Raw genomic sequence first — 15,233 nt, 5'->3', positions numbered from 1 at the left:
GGGTATGAAGTCAGGCAGAGTCTGCTGATTCTGGGGTCAGTGGGAGAAGATGGGCAGCCAGCGCCAGTCAGGTCCTCTGACTGTCCTCCTTACCCCTGTGGTCTGGCACTGCTGGTGCCATGCATGCACTTGTGAAGCTCTGAGCAAAGATTAACTTGCTGATCTTCACGAGTCCCCTGTGAGGTGTTATTTCAGGCTCTAAACCAGTTGCCAGTGTCTTTTATGAGGACGAGAGTGAAGGGGGGAGGAAAGAGAATGAAGATTTTAACTTGCAGTCACTAAAATGTAGAGCAAAGTCCTCTGCCCTGGAGCCATGCAGCTCTTCTCTCAGGGAAGGGGGAGCTGGCATACACAGGGCTCCAGATGAAAGCTCCCAAGTGGCATCCACTCCAGGGGATGCAGCTGAGCATCCCGGCACAGCCAGTCCCCTGGGAGGGTGCTTGCCCTGCAGGCAAACAAAGTGGGTTTCTTGTTGAGCTGATGAGAAGACAAGTCCCAAAACAAGTTCCCATTCACCCTGTCATGGATTTGGAGATTTGAATTTGCATCTTTGCTGGGGAAAAGTAGCACTTGAGTATTCAGGGAAAACACTGAGTGTGAGGCACTGTGACTCAGGGCGTGCAACTTCCTCGTGTCCCTGCTGGCACTGGGAACCAGCCCCAGCCCTGTGGCCTAGGCTGAAGGGGGTTAAATGCAGCCCCTCCACCTTGGGTAGTCAGGCTGTGCTCCCAGCTTAGCCCTTGCTGCCCTCCCAAAGAATCACATCCCCCAGCACTTCCCTGGGCTGTCCAACCACAGGGAAAGGGAGGCAGAGGAAGGTTGCTGGGAGGCAGGTTGGCACTGCCCAGCTAGCCAAGCAGCAGCAGCACTGCCTCCCCTGCTCCCAGGCTTCTTCCAGGCTCTCTCTTTATCCAGCTCAAAATCCAGCCTTAACTTGTTCTGGACGAGGGTGAGAAGTGAGGCAGAGGGCTCCAAGGCAAATATAAATGACCCTCTCTGCCCTGCACACCCCAGCCCACCTTCTTTTTACCTCCTGGGGGGGTGGCTGCCTGCTTAGAGGAATGAGTCACGGTTTAGGTAACAGGCACAATGCAATTAGCAGCCCTGGGCACCAATTACCTGCTGTAACAGCCTTGTGCAAACCCCTGTAAAGAGTCAGTGAGAGCAAGATTTCTCCCTCCAGGGAGGGGATGGTTGAGGTGGCATATGTGTCACCCTGGGCAGTCACCAGCCTTGTCCACAGTGGCTCCCTGCCCCAGCAGAGTTTCCTGGCACCATGCTCTGTATGAGGTAGCTTTGAATTGTATTTGTAATGTCTTCTGGGGCCATCACTAAGGAGCTGTGCCTGTGCTTCACCTGTGCCTCCCAAATGATCTCCTAAGCCAGAGCTGGGAGGTGCAGCAGGATGCCTTGGAGCTATAGAAGCTTCCTTTACAGGTGCCCGAGGCTGCTGGCATGTGGCTGGAGCACTCAGGAAGGTTAATTTCTAGTTCAGGAGCATTAGCCAGCTATGTGAGCAATCCCAGTCACACCAGGTTCACATCCCTGCAGTAATGTAAGGCCTGAAGGTGAATGACTCCCCCCATGTCCCAAATCAGTGTAAGAAAGCATCAGTATTCAAAGTGATCTAAAAATAAAACCTGCAGGGACTCTCCAAAGGGATATGGGAGATGCTCTGGAGATGTACTTGCTTCAGGGGAAGGCAGGAGCCTTTGAGACTTAGAGAAATACAGGGGAGGAGGGAAGAGAAGTAGATTCAGTGGTTCCTTACTTACAAAAGTAAAAAGTTGTAGCCAGGGACAGGGGCAGAGTGAAAGTGTGTCTGAGAAGTGGAGAAACTGAGCACATAGATTTAGCCCTGCAGGGAGGTCTTCCTTGTGTGTCTGGGAAGTGTCTGTGGCTGGACACACGGTGGGAGTGTGGAACAGAGGGACCCTGGCAGGCTGTCCTGCCCCTCTTTTCTAAGGCCCCATGATCTGACATGTGCATGGGGTGGGGTGTCCTTTTCCACATGGAGCCATTCCACACCCCCACCAATTCTCCTGGGCCCAAACTTATTACTTTTTATTTTTATTTTTTTGGTATGCTGAGGTTGGATGGCCACAGCTTGTAGCTCCCTGAGGAGGCGCTCTGATTTCGGCAGCTTATGTAGAGCACTGCCATCCTGCTGTCCCCACACCCGCTGCACAGGGAAGCTGAGATGGGGCTATGGGTATCATCCCCCCCCATCCTGGGCTGGTTGTCTCTCTGTATCCCCCTGGCTGCTCTGCAAAGTGCCCTACAGGTGGTGTGAAGGGGACTGCATGGTCACCTGCCCCATACCTAACCAGCAAAAGCATGCAGCCATCTGTGGTGCTGACCCCAGAATTTCCCTTCCATCGTGGTCTTTGTCCTTGGGAGGGGCTCTCACACCTTTTGAGGGTGTCTGATATCCCTATCCCTTGCTGGCAACCAGAGGGCTGGAAGTGAAGGTGGCTCAGTGGTGAGGGTGGGGGGTGAGGAAGGAGGTGGAGGTGCCACTTTGCTGCTGTGCCTGCAGGTCTCTGAGGTTTTCCAAAGAGAGAGGACATCCCCTTTCCTTGCCCAGGGAAAGCTACATCTTGGACAGCATGAAAGCCACAAGAGACAAGTTGCTGAGCTCAGCCCTGCTGCAGGAGGCGAGGACCTGGGTGGGATATAAAGTCAGCAGTGGCACTGCACACCCCAGCCCCCCGTGCTCCCCCAGAAACGTTCAAGGCCAGGTTTGATGAGGTTCTGAGCAGCTTGGTCTAGTGGAAGGTTTCCCTGCCCGTGGCAGTGGGCTTGGAACTGGATTATCTTCAAAGTTCTTTCCAACCCAAGTCATTCTGTGATTCTACAACTGAAAGGGAGGCAGTAGGCCCTTCCTCATGCTTGTGGTTGCTGGTGTACCTCTTCCTGTGGGTATCACCGGTTCTGCAGCCACCTGGGCAGCAGAATGTCCTTGGACATCCTGGTGGGGATGTGAGATGGGGCAGAGGGCGGCGGTTCCAGGGCTGGAGGCCGAGGAAAAGGGACCTTCCAGAGCAGAGTCGTGGTTTAGGAGCTGGGTGTCAGAAGTGGGGTTCACACCCCAGCTTGAGACTCTGGGGTGTGGTGGTAGGAGGGACAGCAGGGAACACACGATCCTGCTTTGGCAAGCAAGCTGGGTCTAAAAGGCAGGGGCAGCAATTCAGACCTGCGTCCATAGGAAAAGTTTGGGGCTGAGGGAATTCCTGGGGAAAAATCGTTCCCAGCAAGAACAACAGAGGACCCCGCACCTTAACTTCACCAGAACCCACATCAGTGTCACCGTCCCCTCCTCTCTCAAGAGCACCGGGACGAGCAGGGCTGCAGGGATCGGTCTGAACTGTCACAGACAAGCGGGGAAATCACTCAAGCAACAGGTCTGTCCTCCTATATGTGCCCCTCGTCACCTTGGCGGTGTTCCGGAGCGGGGATGCCCTGTGGAGACGAACGCCCTGTCAGAGGCAGGGCTCCCCCGTTCTCCCTGCCCGGGCTGGCGCCCCGCCCTGTGCCCGGAGGCGGGACCGGGGCCGGCCGGGAGCGGCGGGGAGCAGGTGCCGAGGCTGAGCCCCGTGTCTGCCCGCCCGCTCCCGAGCCGCTGGGCAGCTGATGCCTGCGGTCCAGACTGCCCACCCATGGCTCTGATCTCCTCCGCCGCCCCCTCGACCCCCAGCCCGGGACACTCGGCCTCTCCGTCGGGAGCAGGGATGCTGGCTTTCCTCCTGGCAGGCTGTGCCGGCCACGTGCCGTCTCCTCGGAGTGTTTCCCAGGCGTGTGTCCCTGCCTCGCTGGGTCACTGAGCCCTCCGTAGTCCGTGAAAATCACAGCCACCCTGCTTCATCGGGATCCTTCAGTTCTGCTGACTCTTTGGCTTCCTGGTCTTTGCCCACCCTGTTCCTTGACCACATCCTGTCCAGACCTTGCTCTTGACTAACCCTGCCCTTTCGGAGGCTTCGGGAAGAGCAGACAGCGTCACTCGGAGGTACAGGCAGAGTTTGTCCTCGTTCTGTAGGATACTGGCTGCAGCGGCATCGATTCGGGAGCCATGGGCCGCCGGCTCATCCATGGTGTCTCTGGAGCCGCACTCTTCCTTGCCAGTGTGGCTCTCCTCTCTGTGTGGCACCGTGGGGCTCGGGAAGCAGCTCGGTACCCAGGGCTCTGGGAGGGGATGTTGGAGAAGCCAGAGCAACAGAGAGAAGGGAGCCCAGAGGGAGCTGGTGGCAGGGGGCAGAAGGACCTCAAACTCCATCCTCCGGAGGTATACAGGACTGAGGGCAGCCTGACGCTTGGGGACATCTTCATAGCTGTGAAGACAACCAAGAGGTTTCACCAGAGCAGGATGGAGCTGCTCCTGGACACGTGGATATCCCAGGTCAGCGAACAGGTGAGTGTGTGGGTTCTGACTAGAGAGAAGGTGTTAGTAATGGGGAAAGGATGGGGTGTCAGGGCAAGGGGATAAAAGCCAGAGGAGGGAGGCTGGGCACTGTAGTGCCCCTCAGTACTTTGTCCCATTTTCTCTGTTTCTCACTTCATGTTCAGAGGGAGATGCTACCCAGCAAAATGTTTCACCAGTAACTGCTTCATGTGACAGGCTGGTGAAGACGCCGTGTCAGACTGAATGCACAGACCATCCTGTGTCTGTACGAAATGCATTTCCACCTCCTAGTGCCATGAGTTTGTTGGGTTTGGAGCTGACAGGCTCCCCTGGCCCTTTGTCAGGATGCCTACACTGTGCCTGGACACCATTGCCCTGGAAAGGTGCAGTGCAGTGGGCAAGAGAACAAGGCAGGCAGGCTCCTGGAGGACCTCCTGTAGTTAGCCCTGCTCAACCATCAGCACCATCAGCACAATCCATACTTTCCATTCTTAGGCAGATGCTTTCATGTGCATGATCTTGAGGTGATGTGGGTGTGCTTTTCTTCTTTTCTTTTTTTTTTTTAAACTGAGGCCCAATGTTTCCATCCTTTGCTAGAACTGTTTGGAGAGTTTCCTTCCTGCTAGAGAAACTGATGTGGGGCACCACATCAGTGGTGCTGTGCAAACTGGTGGGCAGGAGTACTCCCCAGAGCTCCGGTGCTTTCCTCCCTCCCTCGCAGAGCTGCTTCTCAAGAAAGAAGAAATCCTGTGGCTGCCCTGAGGGGTGGGTTTTTTTTGCCTCTGCCTGTGTGTGATGGGTGCCTATAAGGCAAATTCAGGCCCCAGCGAGGAAGGCGGACGGGGGCGAAGGTGCTGGGTAGGAGAGTGCCTGAAGCAATGCAGAGTTTTCTGGGTAAGGGTGGTTTTCCATTTCATGGTGCTGCAACTGTCTGGTCTGCTGCGGTCGTCACAGGAAGCCGTGTCCTATTTTGAGCATGCTTCCTCTCCTGGCTGCGTGTCCCTCTCACCATCTCAGATGCCCTTCTTCCTCCTCCAGATGCACTTCTCCCCTCTGGCCTGCCCCAGCCCCGCAGCTCCTTGGAGAGGCCAAACCCAACTGCATGGCTGCACTGGCATTAGGATATTGCTCCTGGGGCCTTCCCAGTGGGTTTTGAAGGAGCAATTTGCCTGTCCCTCCTTTGTTTGATAAATCAGTGCCTGGCCATTCTGCTGATGACAGGAATTAGATACTAGCTCCCCAGATTCATCTGATCCCCTCTGGCTTGCAAGTGATGTCCAAACCTTGGAAGAGGTGTTGAATTTCCCATGCAGCTGCCAGCCTCTGGAAAACTACACAGACTGAGCAGGAATGTAGGAAGGAAGGGGTAGAATGGGAGTGTCACTCATTTTTAAACAGAGTTTTTTCAGTGTTATCAATTTTTGTTGCAAGCTCAGTATTTTCCTCCTTCCTCCTCAATTTTTGTTGTTTTTCTTCTGCTTTTTATATGAAATGGCTTTGAGGGAAGTGGAGTAGGAGCAGAAAGGGAGATAAAGAGAAGTATGTAAAAATCAAAACCTTTTTTTTAATATATTCCTGCTTAAGGGTTTTTTAAGTTTACAGGAAAAGGTTAGTTTTAGAAAATTTGACAATATAGAAAACTTTGCTTAGCAAAAAAAGGACAGCTTTCAATTTGCAAAGAACATTTAATTGTTGTGGGGAAAGGAATAGTGCACCAGACCTCCTATTAGTGAGTCCTTATGGAGAGACACAGGCTTTAGGAGCCAGTCCTGGAGAAATTCAGGTCTCAGAAGTCCTGATGTGCAGAGGCTGCTTTCTCCTAGGGCTGATCCAGCAACTTATGTCTCACTTGCCCTTAATCATGGCTGGAGACCAATTCAGTGAGTCTTTCTCCACCAGTAGCCAGCAGGGAAATTTTAGCAGCTGGCTGTGTTGCTGATGCCAAGCCTAGCTTCAGAGCTGGAGAACTGCATGGTTTCCTCCTGGAAGAAGCAACCCAGACCTCCCAGGTCAGGCTTAGGTGACTGTAACAGGAGGCAGGAACAGCTGTGGTTTTGATGGCAAGGACAGACTGTATGGGAGCTGAATTAAAAATCCTCTGTTTGGGTAGAAAATAAGAGAGGGAGAGATTGTCTCTGCAAATGCTCTGTTTAATCTGAAATCATGCAGTTGGTGAGAGATGGGGAAGTGGGAGATGGGCACTTTCTGCTGGACCATGCTCTGCCTCTTGAGAACTGATCCATGACAAACTTCCCACTGGAGATTGATGTGAAAGTCGTTTTAGTGAAAGGCCTTTTCCTCAGCAAAAACTTAATCTAAATAGAAGTGCGGGTTCTGATGACTGTTTAGCTGGGTGGAATCCTGGAGTCACTTACACTCCTGGCCCCAGTAGTTTTGACAGAGATAAGTCCAGCTTTCTGTGGTTTGGTAACGTGAACTATTTCTAGCACTTCCCCTCCTTTTGGAAGCCCACACACCCAGCCAATTGAAATAAAACCTTTGAATGGCCCATCCTGAACTTGTTTTCAGATTTTCAGTGATGTGGACGCACCACAGATTTTGAATCTGTTTTCTGTGCAGGACACAACAGTAATCCTGCTGATGTGTTTGCATTTTAGAGAGGGTTTCTTCATAGAAAAGGGGTACCCTGGGAACCTAGGCGATGAACATGGCCCTGGATTGTCAGGTTCCACACCTTTATTCCCTTTTCCTAGTTTTTTGTTGCTAGGCTATTTCCCCAGTTTGGGCTGAGGAGGTCTCAAAGTCTAGTGTTCATCCATTGCCTGGGCTCTTAGGTTCATGAAGATTTGCCAGAAAAAGCTGCTTGACACAGTGGCTCCATGTCACTGCTGGCACTGCTGTCCAGCAGACATCCTTTCCTACACAGACATCTTTCCCACTCCAGAATGGAAGTATACTTTCTGTGCTTCATCTCTGGCAGCAACTGCTGTTCCAGGTTTCCCACCCTCAGGGTTGTGAGGGATGGAGAGAGGAGGATGGAGGCAGCTGCATGTGCTATTGTGATTTTCTTTTGCACTTCTCGAGCACAGTCAGGTGTGCCATGGAGATCAAAGTTAGAAAGTGCCAGAAAAATCATACTTGCCTAGTCCCCACACTCATATTTCCCATTTTCCAGTTATTTTGGACAGTCTGGTGTTGCCTGTGGTGATGGTGTACTTTTATCTTTGGGTTCCACAGAAACATGTTGGATGTCTGCAAAAAAAACCAAAAACATTTCCCATCTTGCATCAAGAGAAAACTGGGAACCTCAGAATATTTTTACAAGAAAATTTGGAAAAGATGCAGATTGCTATTTTAAGCCAATCAAATTAGATGTTTGTTAGACACGTGGTATCTAGTTGGTTTTATATCTGTGAGCAAGTAATTTCCAGCAACAATATTTCTTGGGTTTTTTGGTTTTTTTATTTTTAATGAAAATGTCAGAAAGTTTCAATGGTTTCCGATTTTGTTTTTCTTAAGATGAAAGCATTTGCCAGAGTGGAAATTTCTAACTCTGACGTGCTGGCAAGAGAAATCCCATGCTGCTGACAATCCCTGCCTTGCCTGAAGGTTGTGATATGGTCCCCTGACCCAGAGCAGTTCCTTTACCTGAGACTTAGTTAATTACTTCTTGAAAGTGGTTTTAACTAAGCGACTTTACTGGTGGGGCAGGGTAGGAATGTGTGCATGCTCCATTGCTGCAGCTCAGCTCTTGGAGGGTAATTCATCAAGCACTGTAGCTCATCCATCTGAGATCACAAAACCATCCTGCTGTCTCTGCTTGGGCCAGGTGATCTCTGAGGATCCTTCATTGCCTTATTTTCACGTACACAGCTTTTCTCCTGCTGTGTCCTCTAGATAGGGATCCATCTCCCAAATGCTGAGTGGCTGTGGGGAGATGTAGACTCGTGTCTCCCTGCCAGAGCCTTTGGGGAGCAGTGCTGGCTGCTGGAGCTGTTGTCTGCCTGCCTTGTTCCCTTTGTGCCTGCGCAGGTGCTGTGTTTAACCAGCCTGTGGGCAGCTGGTGGGGAGACTGTTTATGGCTCGCGACTCCTTTTTCATTTCATGAAAGCTCATTTTCTGCTTGAGGAAAGCTTTTCTCCACCAGCCCTGATCCTCGCCTGGCTCTGAAAAGGGGGAGATGTGCCACATAATGGCAGCAAGGGGGATTAGAGGAGCCTGAGAGTGGAGGAAGAGGAGGAGGTGGGGGCAGAAAGTGGCAGGGGGCTGTGCACACTTCACACACAAGCAGATGTTCTTTTAACCCAAGCATCATTTAACCACAATGCTTTAATTTTTCTACCACTGACACCAATTCCAGGGCTTCCTCACCCCCTCGCTCAGCGTCACGGGTCCCCTGTTCCCAAGGCAGTGGGGTGGGGGGGAAAATGAAGCCACGCAAGTGCTGATGGTTGTGCCCTGCAGGAAGGGGGAGCACAGCCATCCTTCTGATCATCTGCTGCCTGGGAGTGGGTACAGCAGCAGAGGATGGAGTGGGGTAGCCATGTCAAGTGTGTCCAGCTGTGGGAGGAAGAAGTGGGCAGCCAGGAACAGCACCAGCTCCATCCCTGACAGCAATCTCTTCTCCTTGTTTCCCCAGACCTACATCTTCACTGATGAAGAAGACGGTGCCTTGAAAAGCAGAATGGGTAATGACCTGTCCTATGACACCACCTTTCTACTCCACCTTCAGCCGCTGAACTGCCCTGGCCTTGAGAGGGGTCTGGTGTGAGGGCTGGCTGTCCTGCCCCAGCACTGCCCATCAAAACACACCCCTTGCCATGTTTCCTGTGGTGGTGGTGATTTGGAGTAGTGGCTTAACCCAGGGCATGCAGCTGACTGGAGGAAGAGTGCTGTCTGCTTTAAAGCATCCATGGGCAGAAGCAGCACATGACAGAGCCCCTCAACCTCTGCAACATGGTTGGCAAGGTGAAAGTGTGGATGGCAGGTGTCCTAGTCTTGGCCAAGTTGCTTGGCTTTGTCCAGGTTTCATCCCCTGGTAGGGGGAAGAGTGGAACCCATGTTGCCATGGATGCCTTTTGGGAGGCCATGAGGAGACTGTCTGTGAACAAACCCCTTCCCTCCTGCCCAGATGTCCTCCCTGTGACTGTGCAAAGTGGGCTGGCTCTGAGTTTTCCCTCCTCTGGCAGGTGGCCATGTGATCTTCACCAACTGCTCTGCTGAGCACAGCCACCTGGCGCTGTCCTGCAAAATGGCTGCAGAGTTCGACGCCTTCCTGGCCAGCGGTCTGAGGTGAGGCAGGGCTGCCGTGGGGGGACCCCTGAGAGCAAGAGGCACCCTCCTCACCACGAACTTCTTGTGTCTTCTTGTCTGCCCCAGCTGGTTTTGCCACTTGGATGATGACAACTACCTGAACCCTCGGGCGCTCCTGAAGCTCTTGTCCTCCTACGCGGAGACGTGGGATGTTTACCTGGGCAAACCCAGCCTGAACCGACCCATCTGGGCCTCTGAAACGCTGCCAAACAACCAGACAGTACGGCCCGTGGTGGTGGTGCGGGGGCAGTGGGTTGTTTTGGTGCTCTGGCTCACATTTGTCATGGCTTAACTCCACCAGCAGCCAAGCACTGTGCAGCTGCTCACTCACTCCCCCACCAAGAGGGAGTGGGCAAAAGGTAGAAAACCTGGGTTAAGATAAAGAAAGGGAAAGCAAAAGCCATGTACACAAGCAAAGTAAAACAAGGAATTGAATCCCTGCTTCCCATTGGCAAGCAGGTGTTTAGCCACCTCCAGAGGCCCATCACACATCGTGGTGACTTGGGAAGACAAATACCATCACTCCAAATGTTCCCCCCTTCCTGCTTCTCCCCACTCTTTATATATATACTAACATGGTGTCATATGGCCTGGAAAATCCCTTTGGTCAGTTGGGGTCACCAGTCCCAGCAGTGTTTCCTCCCAGCCTCCCCTGCATCCCCAGTTTCCTCACCAGTGGGTCAGTATGAAAAGCAGAAAAGGCTCTGTGTAAACCCTGCTTAGCAATAGCAAAAACATCTTTGTATCGTCAGCTCTGTGTTCAGCACAAATCCAAAACACAGCCCCACACCAGCCACTGTGAAGAAAGTTAACTCTACCCACCCTGGCCAAAACCAGCACAGTATTGCAAGGAGAGCCAGGTCCCAGGAGCAATGGCAACAGCTGAAAACTTGCCATCTTGTCTGAACATGGCTGTAGGTGTTGACTAAATTTGATCATCCAAGGGGCAGTCCCACATTGCTGCTCTGCCTTTGGGTACTTGTCTGACAGGACATAAGCCTGCCCTCGCACCCCACCTGTTGCTGCCAGCAGGAGCAACTGGCTGTTCCAGTTATGAGGAAGTGAAAATCCATGCTGTGCTGCCAGCAAGTCCTTCTTCTGGGCAGCAGTCAGGGGGCTGGGGTGACAATAAGGCTGTGTTTGTCCTGACATCAAAGCCGGGTTTCCAGCATTCTCACCTCTGGGAGTATGGTACTGTCTGAGCCTCTGCCACTGATTTTCTCTGGTGTTTCTCTCCAGAAACCCGTGCACTTCTGGTTTGCCACAGGAGGGGCTGGGTTCTGCATCAGCCGCGAGCTGGCAAGGAAGATGGTGCCCTGGGCCAGGTGAGCTGGGGAGTGTGGGAGCCTTTGGGGGTGAGCAGCATGGCTGCACATTAATTCCTGGCCATGTCAGACCTGGATTTGTGCCTGTGGTGTTTGCAGAGGTGCAGAGTGCCACGTGCTGCACGTCTGCCAGATGTGAGACTGGAGGAAGGATGTAGTGGCTGTGTCTGCCAACTGATTGAAAACTGGCAAGAGCAGGCGCATCAGGAAACATGGTCACAGGATGATGCCTCTTCCCCATCTCCTTAAGGCTCTTGCTTACTCCCCACACTCCTTCCCATCCCTTTCAGCTTCAAATGACTCTTTTCCCATCTGCCTATCTCATCTCCCCTTCATCAGTCTCTTTCCAGCTTTCTGTACCTCCCTCCTGAGCTCATTTTCTGTTCCCTCACCCCACACTCTCTTTGGCTTCAGGTGTCCACTGTCATTTCCTCAGCCTGATGCATGGAAACAGAGGTAGGTCCCAAGGTCATCTTATCCCAGCCTAGAACAGGATGATGTATTCCATGATGCCCTAGCTTATACCACAGGCGGGTACACTGGTAGCCATTGGCTGTGCCAGCCTTAACCAGATCTGAGCATACCCAGAAGGACAGATCTGATCCACACCAGCTGGCTGCTTTAGCCAAAAACCATGAAATGTGTTTTATGGTAGACCCACTCAAGAGGATGATCTGTGATCTGGGGTAAAGTGAAAGTGACACAGGTAGACAATGCCTAACCTGGCATAAAGTCTGCCACTACTGTTTTTAAAATGCTTAAAACACTTTTAAGTTTGCTGGGGGTTGTTGTAGTAGACAGTGCTTCACACTGTGTAAATTCCAATTCCAGAAGCCTTAAAATTTGGTTTAGCCTGTCATCAAAAAGTGGCCCAGTATGTGGTGTTACGTTACAGTAGATGGCTTATCCAAGCTGCATGTCCTGTTTTTTCTTCCCCCTGGACGTTGCCATGTGCTCCCACTGTTTCTCTTGTCTGACTGACCCCCCCCCCCCCCCCCCGCCCCTCCCAGGGGCGCAGTGCACTTCACCAAACACGTGGAGAAATGCCTCAGTGAAGCTGAGTCTGTCAGCATCAGTTTACCAAGAACTTGGATTGTGTATCAGGGACAGCATGGCTGGGAATGCTGAAAGAGCAAACCCATTCCCAAGTATTTGCAGGTGGAACTCGGGGATATCATGCCTTGTTACAGGATTTACCCTGGTTTTCAGTAATCTCCTGCCCAAATGGATGCCCACATCTGCTCCTACCCTTTTCCTAACCCGTGCAGCCCTACTCTCTTCCAGTGGCAGGAACTTCCTGAGCACTTCCGAGCTCATCCGCCTGCCGGATGACTGCACCGTGGGTTACATCATCGAGTGCAAAGTCGGTGGGCAGCTGATTCCCAATACACTCTTCCACTCCCACCTGGAGAACCTGCAGCTCATCCCCACCTCTCAGCTCGTGCAGCAGGTGAGGAGGGGAGAGGAAGCAAGAGGGAGGTGTGTGAGGAAGGAGAAGTGGAGGGGAGCTTACAGGCACGTTGTTGCACTGATGTGCATTGAATCAATCATCCGCTCTTCCGGGCAGGCTTTCCTGACAAATGCTTCTTTGAAATAAGGAGCAGATGTTGCCTGCAGCACAGCTGGCAGTCACGGTGCCCTGGGATCAGTAGTGGGGGAGCACTGTATGGGGAGTGATGGGAGGATTGAGGGCATCCCTGGGAGAATGTGGTACAAGGACAAGCAGAAATGATAATTGGGAAAGGGCCTTTGACATGGCACTGTGTCTGCCTTGCAAATGACTAGTAGGGTGGACCGTCATGGGAAGAAGGAAGATGGGAGAGATGTGGAAGATAGAGGCTAAGCCAGCAGAGAAAGAGCTAGAATGGGAGTTTTCATCATCCACAGCAAATTCCTGTCTCCTGAACTCATCTCATTCTCTCTACTCCTTTCTCACCACTACTTTGTAGGTCACCCTCAGCTATGGTGTGTTTGAGAACAAGCTCAATGTCATTGAGCTCAGCGGCCCCTTCTCGCCCCAGGAGGATCCCTCAAGGTATGGGGCATGACTGCTCTGGGTGTTGCTGCTGTGTGAGCCCTCAGACAACAGGCTGAGAGGGGAAGGCAGCCCAGCAGGGTGCAGGAGGGCTGGAGGGAGGGACAGAAACCTTACAGCCCCATGGCTTGTTGGGTGAGGGGCACCCCAGCACTAATCTGTTTGTGAACGCTTATAAACTTTGCAAACCTTTTTGGGTGAGTGGGAAGAAATGAAGCATTCAAAACATTTTATTTGGACAATGCCTAAGCCAAAAGTATTGCTGTTTATTTCCCATTTTGAGGCTGAACAAGCTAACCTTTTACCTCAGGGACAGGAACAGAAATGGTCTTTTAAACTCAGGAAAGGAAATTCTGATTGTTTTTTCATTTTATGCTTTGCTGAGAAAACTGAAGGGAAAAAAGAAAAAGGTTCACTTCAGGCTGACTGCAAACAAAACTGTTCTTTGATTTACCTTCTTCTCTTTGAGTGAACAAACCTAAAGTTGTTATTTGCAGAGCATGAGTAGGAAGATCCTGGCTGGAGATAGCAGGGGTGGGATGCAGCTAGGTGATGAAAAGAGCATCAAGAGAACCATGTAGCAGGGGCTGGTGCAGTGCCCATCTCCCTGATTAGGGTGAGCTGTGGGCTTGGGCTCCATGGTCTAGAGCTGGGTTTGGGTATCAGAGGGAGGCTTTGCTGAGAAAAGACATTTCAGGGTGAACAGCCAGTCCTGAGCTCTGTGGTGCAGGGTGGGCGCCTGATGTGGAATGGGGGCATGAGGGAGAGGTCTTCATCTTCCAGCTGTGTGCTGGTGTAAAAACTGTCCTCTGACCTTACTTTGCTTTCTCCCCAGCAGGTTTCGATCCCTCCACTGCCACCTCTACCCCGACACTTCCTGGTGCCTGCAGGCTGTTGGCTGGTGATGCCTGAGCCCCAGCTACAGCGGATCCAGGTGACACCCTGGAGGGAGCGGGAGACTGAAGAAGCTTGGTGCTCCCAATTTCACCTTCACTGTGGTGGTTTTGGGGCTCTGTGGTGGTTTTCTTGTGCCTCGCTCAATTCCGGTGACACAGGACAAGAGACAAGGTCTGATCCAAAGATGGATAAGATGGGCTGGACACATGAATGAGCTTCTCAGCTGTGCTGGGCTGTGTGCAAGGGATGGCAGCAGTGTGCCTACTGAGCACATTGAGGATCGGACAGTGACTGCTGGCCACCTGGGTAGAGATGAGGACTTGCTGCTGCTGCTCTGTGCCCTGGCTGGCAGTCTTGCTGGATTGGAAGGGCCCTGTGTGTTTATACCTGGTATATATATATATATATGTGTGTATACCAGCTCCTGGTGGGTGGCAGCACGTCATGGCTCCAGACTCTCTGAGCAGGGCCTCTTCCTCCATATCCGTGCTTTCCCTACTGCCCACGCTTGCAGCCATAGACCTGCTGAGTCTCTGCATAGTCAAAGTCTATAGAAATGGAAAATGTGACCATTTCTGTGCTGAATGAATCCTGGAGGAGCATAGTCCTTGCTCAACAGAGGGGAGATGGGCAGGAAGTACAAAGCATTAGGAATTCCCTGCTCTGCTGGGACAAAAGGGAGGGCATGGGGTAAGGGAGCCAGGAGGAAACTGAGTGAGCTGGGGATGGTTCCCGCATTGAATGTTGAAGGTTCGATCTTGTATGGTGCTGCATTATTCCTCTCCTTTTACCTTCTTGATGTGGGGTCAGGATAATCTCTTGCTCTAATTACCAACCTGTCGTCTGAGATTAGACTCCAGCTCCTATCTGTGAGAAGAGACATAAAGGATTAGAACTGCCTGGAAGAGAGGAGAAAGGAAGAGATGGAGAAGGAGCGCTTAGGAGCGGATTAGAGGTTACAGCTTTATAATCTTTTCTGTCCCCAACCACAAAAATTGAGTCATGAAGGAATGGAAACAGCAAGGCAAAGAGCTTTTTATCTCTGTGGGTCTTTCCTCCAGATGCTAATAGCGGCTTTCTGCCTTCCTGCTCTCCCTGCTGAGCGCAACAGGGGGAAGGAGTGGACCCAAACAGGTTACAAGGTTTCTGGCATGTCTGTGAAGGGTTCTTTTTGCAATACAGTGCCCAGTGTGAAAGCTGGGCAATGGTCCTTGCTGGGGAATGAACTTTGGCATCATTTTGTCCTTGTACCCACAGTTAAGTGGCTGGGGGAGGGTTTTTCAGGAAAAGCTGGAAGGCAAAA

At 51.9% G+C, this 15,233-nt stretch overlaps 1 protein-coding gene across 1 annotated transcript; it reads left to right on the top strand.

Annotated features, from left to right (window-relative positions):
- The first annotated feature begins 3,739 nt into the window (after positions 1-3,739).
- On the top strand, positions 3,740-13,959 carry LOC131591824 (beta-1,3-N-acetylglucosaminyltransferase manic fringe-like). The gene is made up of 8 exons (XM_058862903.1): positions 3,740-4,408; positions 9,000-9,048; positions 9,550-9,652; positions 9,740-9,893; positions 10,913-10,998; positions 12,283-12,448; positions 12,948-13,033; positions 13,872-13,959. The coding sequence occupies exons 1-8, from the start codon at positions 4,070-4,072 to the stop codon at positions 13,936-13,938; spliced, it is 1,050 nt and encodes a 349-aa protein (XP_058718886.1). The 5' UTR covers positions 3,740-4,069; the 3' UTR covers positions 13,939-13,959.
- The last annotated feature ends 1,274 nt before the right edge of the window (positions 13,960-15,233 follow it).

This window comes from Poecile atricapillus, chromosome W (assembly GCF_030490865.1).
Source record: "Poecile atricapillus isolate bPoeAtr1 chromosome W, bPoeAtr1.hap1, whole genome shotgun sequence".
Taxonomy (NCBI): Eukaryota; Metazoa; Chordata; class Aves; order Passeriformes; family Paridae; genus Poecile; species Poecile atricapillus.
The sequence above is the reverse complement of the archived record's forward strand: the minus strand, read 5'-3'. Positions and strand labels throughout refer to the sequence as shown.

Excerpts from the sequence above, each read along its gene's own strand:
- LOC131591824 (XM_058862903.1), top strand. The coding sequence starts at position 4,070 with ATGGGCCGCCGGCTCATCCATGGTGTCTCTGGAGCCGCACTCTTCCTT. Across the intron at positions 9,653-9,739 it reads TTCCTGGCCAGCGGTCTGAG|CTGGTTTTGCCACTTGGATG; the intron begins GTGAGGCAGGGC and ends TGTCTGCCCCAG. Across the intron at positions 12,449-12,947 it reads CCTCTCAGCTCGTGCAGCAG|GTCACCCTCAGCTATGGTGT; the intron begins GTGAGGAGGGGA and ends ACTACTTTGTAG.